The 9,417-nt window shown below is 32.8% G+C and overlaps 1 protein-coding gene across 1 annotated transcript in view; it reads left to right on the forward strand.

The window, feature by feature from the left end:
* LOC117169249 (heat shock protein 67B1-like) overlaps positions 1–4,812 on the forward strand; it is a 15,561-nt gene extending 10,749 nt beyond the window's left edge. Inside the window, exon 3 of the mRNA XM_033355525.1 lies at positions 3,570–4,812. Within this exon, the coding sequence (XP_033211416.1) occupies positions 3,570–4,615 (1,046 nt within the window). The 3' untranslated portion in view covers positions 4,616–4,812. The remainder of the gene's footprint in view (positions 1–3,569) is intronic.
* The last annotated feature ends 4,605 nt before the right edge of the window (positions 4,813–9,417 follow it).

Genomic DNA, 9,417 nt, shown 5'->3' on the forward strand with positions numbered 1-9,417 from the left:
TTGCTCATATTCCAACACTCCCACTCAAAAATAATCAATTATCTCTAATGTCTGAATTTTGTTCCATTTATTTAATTCGGGGAATATAGACATATCTTATGCGTATTGGGATAAGTCTCATACTTATTGAAAACCTAATCCGATTGACGGTGATTTAATACAGTTTTATAAAAGAGATGTTATAAAATATTTATAAATTATAAAAGCTTTGAGTTACAATTCTTCCAGACCTATTTGTTTCCGGATTTTCAAAAACTGCACTGCTTGTAGCGGCTTTGTAAAGGCATCCGCTAGTTGTTCACCTGTTGGAATATATTTCAAGGTTATTAGTTTTTGTTCAACCTTTTCTCTAGTAAAGTGATATTTTACATCGATATGTTTGGATCGTTTATGATCTGTGGGATTGTTAGCTATTGCGATACACCCATTATTATCTTCACGAATAACGATGAGTTATTATCTCTACATTAATACTTCTCAAAAGAGATTTTAACCAGCACGCTTCTTTTACGCCTTCATACAGTGCCATATATTCGGCTTCTGTAGAGGATGTGGCTACTGAATTTTGCCTTTTGGTATTCCAAGATATCATATTCTGATTAAATAATTGAAATAAAAACCCAGTTGTACTTTTACAATCAAGTTCATTACCTGCCCAATCGGAATCTACATAGCCAACGAGCATTTCTTTATAATCAACCTTTTTATAAATTAATTTTAGTTTCAAAGATCCTTTAACATATCTTAAAACCCTTTTCAAGCACTGCCACAATTCTTGATTATTTTTATTTTGAAACCTACTTAGCAAATTCAGAGCTGTGCTTAAATCGAGCCGAGTGCACAACATTGCATACATTAGGGATCCTATCAGATTTTTACATGGTGCTTTACAAGTAACCTCTGAATCTAACGCAGCATAATCTAATTTAACAGGTAAAGGAGTACTAACTACATTGCAATCACTTATGTTTAACCTTTTTAGAACTCTCTGAAGGTATGCGCTTTGATCTAATGTAATAATACCATTTTTTCTTTCAATATTTATTCCTAAGAAAAACTTTGCTTCGTTCATGTCTACCATTGATAATTGATTCATTAAATATCGTTTGAAATTCGACATAGTATTTTGCTCAAAAGTAAATATCATCAACGTACAAAATGAGATAAATATTTCTATTTATATGACCTCTATCCAAAAAATACAAACAGTGGTCTACTGAGGAATTTTTAAAGCCTTGACTTTTGAGGACCTTATCAAACTGTTGAAACCAACATCGAGCAGATTGTTTCAAACCATATATTGCCTTATTTAGTTTACATACACGATTTTTATCGGCTTTTATTCCTTCAGGTATTTGCATATAAATTTCCTCTTCTAATGGGCCATTTAGAAATGCTGTTTTCACATCCATTTGGTGAATTAGCAAATTGTTTTGATTAGCAAAAGCTAAAAGAAATCGAAACGTAGTGATTCGCGCTACTCGTGCAAACGTTTCATTGCAATTAGAGAGATAATGTTGCCTAAAACCTTTGGCTACTAGCCTCGCTTTATATTTAGTTGGGTTTCCATCCATGTCATTTTTAATCACAAATACCCACTTACAACCTACAACGTTTTTGTTGGCCGGTTAAGGCACTATATCCCAAGTATTATTTTCTACAAGGGAAGCAATTTCATCTTTCATTGCTTTCTCCCACTCAAGCTTATCATTTCGATCTTTTATTTCTTCGTAAGTTTTGGGAATGTCAGAAACAACTGACTGTGCACTTATTTGATAACAATGCTCTACATTATAAGATATGTTAGGCATGTTTTTAATACGTGCACTTCGTCGCACCCCACTATCTTTTGGGTTTTCTTGAGAGTTTATTTCGTCTGTAAACGACGTTTTATCAAGTTCGTCTGTTTTCATATCAGATTTGTTGATTTTACTCTCTTTCTCTTTATTTGTTTCTGAATTTTGATCAATTTTTAGTTTTTGTCTTTTAATGACACTAGAATTTACAAAATTATCGATCTCAATGTTTTGTCTTTTAATATTCGAATTCTCTATTTCAATTCCTTCAATTTTTACAGGAGGGTGCGAAATTTTGAAATTTATTTCATCGAAAATTATATCGCGAGCAATAATAAAATTATTTGTCTCTGTATTCAGTATTTTATAACCATTTACCTCATATCCCACAAGTATCCCCTTAAATGAACGTCTGTCAAACTTGCCTTTTTTGTTTTTATTGAGAACATAAACAGTACTCCCGAAAACATTTAAGTGATCGAGTCTAGCCTTTTTATTGTGCCATAATTCATAAGGAATCTTGCTTACTGAAAGGGCGTTAGTTGGTGAAAGGTTAAGTAAATAAGCTGCAGTTAACATTGCTTTCCCCCACAGTTCTTTGCCTAATTCTGCCCTATGTATCATAACACGCGCCTTCTCAGTTAATGACTTATTCATGCGTTCTGCTATCGAATTTTGTGGAGGTGTGTACGGTACTGTCAAGTGATACTGAATTCCTTTTTCTTCACAAAGACTTAAATTCATTAGATAGATACTCTGTCCCATTATCACAATATAAGTGCGCTAATTTTAAATTAAAATGTGCTTCACTTTTGGCAACAAAATCTGTAAACATTGTGAAAGCATCGGATTTATGACTAAGTAAGTAAATAACAGTGTAATGGGTAAATTCGTCTATAAACGTTACAAAGTATTTTTTCTCATCGATTGTGACAGGTGTATGGCCCATAACCTATTAGTTCTATGGGATGCAGGTAATGCAATAAGATGCAAAATTTATTTCATAGAGATTATTCCTTTTATTCAGAGGTTTATACTCCTAGAGAGCTATTGAAAAACTAACGAGCGACTAGCCTAGAGAGACGCATTCAAACTTCAAAGTAAAAAGGTTCTTTCTTTCAGTCACAAGATTATCAGTTTCTTAATTTAAGTTTCGTATATAGTTTTTATAAACACTCTGTTGAAGACCTCACGCATTCTCGTTTCTAAATACGTACATATAATCATAACATTTTATTCTGAATAGGTTCTTATATTACTAGATTATTATTGCTCATATTCCAACAGTATCATTTCTGTTGTTGCACATAGCAGAATCGATAACAGTTTAATTTAAAATATTAAATCATTCGAAAAAATTTAACGTTTTTCTTTAAGAATTTTAAAAAAGCTCATTTTTGTTTCACTGATCTAATAAATCTTTAAATTATAATTTTCAAATAATAATTCATCTAGCATCCATAATTACGTCTTTGATAATATCACGGCTCTTAAAAATGTGTAATTTCTACAAAAACATTAATTTGATCAGTGCTTAGCCGGCTCTCCACCATGGGATATAACCAGGGTTGGCCCGGCCAGTAACCGACCAGCCTCGGAATATGTGATTCGAGAAAAATGTAGCCCGACCGGCTCCCGCCCGGTTCCTGTCCATGAAACCCAGCCAGGGGTAGCCCGGCCGGTATCCGACCAGAAACCTTGTTGTATCAGGGCCAACCGGGGAAATTTCTACACGGGTTATCACAGAAAATTTTAATATTCGATTGTTTCCAGGTAAATCGACAGTTACAACTGATAAGGACACCTTTAAAGTAATCCTGGATGTGCAGCAGTTCAAGCCAGAGGAAATTAAGGTGAAGGTCGTGAACAGGTTCGTCATCATCGAGGCAAAACACGAAGATAAGAAAGATGAACATGGTTTAATTTCGAGACAATTCATCAGAAAGTACTCCGTTCCGGTACAGGTGGACATCGAACAACTAAAGTCCAGTATATCCACGGATGGCGTTTTGACTATTACCGCTCCTGTAAAGAAACTTCCTGAGCAAACTGGAAAACCTGCAATTCCAGAAAGTTCGGAAAACCCTAAGAAATCTTCAATTGATAAGACAAATGAGTCAGGAAATGAAAGGGTGATCAAGATCGAGCAAACTGGAAGACCTGCTATTCAAGAAAATGCGGAAAACTCGAAGGAAAATTCATTTGATAAGACCGACAAGACGGAAAAAGGAGAGGTGAACAAGGTCGAACAAACTGGAAAACCTGCGATTGGAGAAAATAAGGAAAACCCTAAGGAATCTTCATTTGAAAAGACCGATAAGACGGAAAAAGAAAATGTGGCCAATACCGAGCAAACTGGGAAACCTGTGAATCTGGAAAGTGCGAACAACCCTGAGGAAACTTCTTTTGATAAGACCGATAAGGCGGAAAAAGAAAAGGCGGGCAATGCCGAGCAAATTGGGAAACCTGTAATTCCAGAAAGTGCGAAAAACCCGGAGGAAACTTCAACTGATAAAATCGACAAGGCGGGAAAAGAAAAAGTGGTTAATGCCGAGCAAAATGGAAAACCTGCGATTGGAGAAAATACGGAAAACCCAAAGGAAACTTCATTGGATAACACCGATAAGACGGAAAAAGAAGAGGCAAACAAAGTTGAACAAACTGGAAAACCTGCGGTTGGAGAAAAGACGGAAACCCCTAAGGAAACTTCTGCTGATATGACCGATAAGACAGGAAAAGAAAATATGATGAAGGATCAGCAATCGGGAAAACCTGCGATTCAAGAAAATGCTGAAAAACCTGAAGGAAACTTCAACTAAAAGACTCGACATGAACAATAACACGAACAGAGAAAAGTCAGCCCCGTGAGGAAAGATTGAGGCAAGACACAAAATCGGAAAAACAATTTATTGCGTTGTCTGATCAATTATTACGCTAATCAATTTTTACGTCATTACGTCACTCGCACGATTATACATTTAAGTTGAATTATTTCAGTTGTATGAATTATTTAAGTTTTGAGTGTGCCATTTTCAAGATGATACTGTGAAGTAGCTATTCGCATATTAAATCTTTTGTACGAATTGATAATACAATTGGTTAAATCATAATACTGCCTTTTTTCAATTCTCATTTTCCTTCTGCGATTAAATAATTAGTTTTTAGAAAAGTTGAAACTCAATTATTATTTTTTTTTTAAACCAAAATGCAGGTGTTTTATTTACATTGGGAAATACAGGTGAACCTATGAGCAGTGCCGTTTTCGGGGCCGTAGGAGAGTACGATTCCGAGAAACCATTAACCCCCACTCCATGCCACTACTCGAGCGGCTGGAGCCTCGAGGATTTCATATCTTCGAGAAGTGGCGTGGAGTGGGGGTCGCACTCGAGCGAAACTTAGGAGAAGTGGCACTACTTGTAGCGGGACTACTCGTAGGTTCACCTGTATATTTTTTTTATTTTAAAGGTTAAAACATTACCAAAAGTTTGAGAAGAGCAAATGTTATTAGTTAATTTAGAAATTCAAACTTTTTATAAAATTTAATTTAAAAAAAAAACTTGTTTATACTCATTTATTCCAAATAATGTGCTGAATCTACCAAAAAAGTAAGCAACCTCTTTTTCTAAAGAAAAAGTATGATTTTTTTTGTAAAAAGTTTAAAGCTTACGAAAAATAATTATTTTAACAATATATTTTCTAATTGAATTTTTTCTCACTCCAACTAGCTTCAGTGCAGCTCGGAGTGCACCAGTGCGGGATAACCGAATACGCTATTAGTTTCGTGGTAATTGTGGTTCACAGAAGTCGCCGCCGTGATGTTGATCTAAACGTCCATATAGTTATTTCCAATGGAGAAGTTTAACGCATATTGTCAAAGAAATGTTTTAGATCAGTGTTTTGTCAAACTTGACACTTTTCCATACATAGACAATTCAATTTGAATTTTTCTTTTAAGTCCCTTAGGTTATTTTTTGTTCAAATCTGAGATGGAAAAACGACACGATTCTTTGATTTTGTATCATAATCGACCGTCTCTGTGCGGAGGCGTTCATACGGGCACTTTTTTGTCAACTCTGACACTTTTCTGGAAACCAACAATTAATTTTGAAATTTTCGTCTATAGCCCGTGAATAGTATTTTTTGTAATTCGAAGTCAAAAAGCGGTAAAACTGTTTTCTTTTGGGAGATATTTTTATTTTTTGAAAAATTTATTTTTCCTCTTGATTTTTTTTAATGGTAGAATTTGCAAGAATGAACTTGGAAATACCCTTTTTAACCATGACCTTCCATTGTTACACAAACAATAAATGAAAAATAAAAAAATAAAAATTCGTCTCACATTCGTCTGCATTTTCAGCCCAATTTGATAGTCGGCCAGCATATTAGCGACAAAATATGAGTCTAGAAATTTCGCGTGCCTATTATTTTTTTCTTGAACATTTTTCAAATGAAATGAAACAGATTCACGACTAATTGTTGTATGTAATTGCATGAGACGTGATGATGGCATTATCACAAAGCCTTTGAATGTTCTTGAAAATAAATATTTATTTAAATTTTATTCTGATTTACCTACAGATAAGATGTTCTACAAATTTTCCAACTTTTTTGTAGAAACTTCAACTTCTTGTAGTGTGACAAGAAATTTTCTAAAGATATATACTCATAAACTGCTGTGAAATGGTGAAAAAATAGCTTTAAAGTGAGCCCAAGAACAGTGGTAAATCAGAATAAAAATTAAATATAAATATATATTTTAAAGAATTTTCATAGAAACTTTATGACCGTACGTATCATATATTCTACAATAATATTTTTTTTGCCACAAAGAATATTGCAATTTTTCCAACTATTTTACTACAACTTGAAGTTCTTGCAATGTAATAAGAATTTTTTAAATTTATACTCATAAGCTGTTGTTATATGATATGAGGTGAAAAAAAGCTTCAAAATAAGCCGAAGAACATTGAAAAATGTTGATTATTTCAAAAGTTATTGAACATTTAAGAAAACATTGAAATTTGCACTATTTTTGCAAGTTCTACTAAAAAATAGACAAAATGGCTTCACCTTGGGCTCATTTTATACAGAATTTCGAATACAATCAACCCTTTAAAAAGAATTTTTTTAGCTCTGGCATAATTAAAATTAAGGGAACTAGAAACGTTTGTCTGGCACGAAATTTTCATAATTATAAAAAAGAAACAACAAAAATAGTTACAAAAAACCTTTTCTTATAATTGTAAAAATTTAGAACGATTCGATCAAATTCCCATGGATTTGAAATATTTTAATGCATTTTAAAGGAATTTAAAAGATTTCAAGGGATCTTTAATATTTCGAAATATTTCACAGAATTTGTAGGATTTTAACCCATTTTTGGAGATTTTAGGGGTCTGCCATGGATTATAAGGGATTTTAAAGATTTCAAGCAAATTCAAGGTTTGTAAAAGATTTCGCGTATAATCGGATTTCAGCATTTTTTTTAAACATTTCAAAGAATTTTCAAGAAGCTTAATCTTTTTAAAGATATTTTAAAAGAATATGTATTCTATTTATGGAATTTAAAGGATTTGAAAGGATTGCCAATAAGATTTCCAGGGATACCGCGAGATTTCATGTAAGCTGACTACACCATTGTAAGAATGGTTGACTCGCCGACCTTATATTTTTTTGATGCATGCAACATGAAATAATACATGATAAAAAATAAATAAAATAAAACTTACATAAAAAAATTTTTTTCATTCCCCCTCTCCCTAAGTAAGGATTCGTAAGATTTACTGGACCCACTCACCCTTAAAAAAGACTTGCTTAATCGTACGCTCCCAAAATCATAAATGGTAGAATGATTTTAATTTTTTAAATCATAAAAAACTTCCTTTTTTCCGGACACCTGATTTTTGGTGTTACAGCTTCCTTAAAATTGAATCAAAGAAATCATGGATCCCTTTAATGAATTCTTACCTGAATTAAAACTATTGACACCTCACAGTTTCCTCACAGTTTTAGGAAAATATCTTAATTTTACTAAAAAAAAAATTAACTTAGATTGAAAACGTTTTTAATTGCTGAGATTCACGGTGCGACGTGGAAACTTCGAATCTGGAAGCGACGCGAAAGTTCGACTAAATAAGTATACAATGTAGTATACTTATTATCGAATTCTGATAGTATATTTTGCCCCCTCAGCATATGTATATTCAATAATTTTGTTAAAATTTCGATATGAAAAATATTATGAAAGAAAGCTGTTTTGAATTGAATGGCGTATAAACAATTTAATATATTTACTAACTATAGCAACTCTCTTATTCTTTTTACTGGAATACATTTTTTGAAATAAGATTAGGCTGTATTTTTAAATCCCCTATGAATGTGTAATTAATATTGTTTTATTTTTATCGTTTTCAGGTACATAGATTTCACAAATATTATTAAAAATTTAATATGCAAAATTCTATTAGTATCACCTCGTTGAAAAATGAAATGAAATTCACTAAAAATAACAAAATTGCTTCAAAACGTTTAAGAACGTTTCGTTGGCTCGATATGGGAATGATTGAGTCACGTATACCTCTATATGTGTGTATTCAGTGCTCTTTTCAAGATAATATATATACGTTGAATCTCGAACATTCAACAGCTTCTAAACTATACATATTAAAAAAAATATATTTCTCTCTCTTTTTTTTTAAATTAGGATCAAATATTTTAAAAAATTAGAAATGAAACGAAAACCCTACAAAGAAATGAAGTATCTATGCGGAAAAAATTTGTAGTTTAAAACAGGAAAATACCGAAAAATTAAATCAGCAAAACTAAAATATATATTAGACTGAAGAAAAATTTTAAAAAATGTGTTCTGCTATATTATTTCCAAATATTTTTATTTAAAATCGGACCTTATAAGCTTTTTAATTGCCAGGTTATCAGTTCCGATTTGGAGTATTTGTTTCACATTCTAGCATATCTTAATGCTGCCAATCTTTTCTTTAAACTTTAAACACTTGAAAAACGATAAATAAAAATATGTGTGCATGTCGCGATAAAAAATAAAGATCTCAGCCCATTGAAGGTCCGTGCAAGAATCTTCTCGAAAGAATTTTCTGGATTTCACCTTATTTTTTACGTGTAACTATAATGTTTGCAGATTTGATATAATAATAGTAAGTTGTTTAAAAAATAATACAATTTTGAGTAAAAATGAACTAATACTAACAATTCAAATATTTTTAAATTGAAAATAATGTTTTGTAATAAATTAAAGAGTTACAATGTCTTACCGATCGCGATGACTTTCAATTGCTTTAACCCATGGACATAGGAAACAAGGGACTAGGCATGCCATTGCGGAGGTGATGCAATGAGGGGGGAGGTCCGCCACCTTTTGATGTCCCGCGGCAAACATGACAGCGCCCAAATATTTATATTTTCATGCACAGTTTGTCGGCAAAAATGCTCGTGCGCATAATCAAATGGCACATCGTAAGATGGCGGATCTCCCCACTCATGGAATTCTCCCCCCTCCCGTGGATTCAACCCCGCTCGCCCAAGTTAGGCTGGCATGCCTAGTCCCGTGTTTCCTATGTCCATGCTTTAACGGTTTTGACGTGTAAAA

This window comes from Belonocnema kinseyi, chromosome 3 (genome assembly GCF_010883055.1).
Source record: "Belonocnema kinseyi isolate 2016_QV_RU_SX_M_011 chromosome 3, B_treatae_v1, whole genome shotgun sequence".
NCBI classification, from domain to species: domain Eukaryota; kingdom Metazoa; phylum Arthropoda; class Insecta; order Hymenoptera; family Cynipidae; genus Belonocnema; species Belonocnema kinseyi.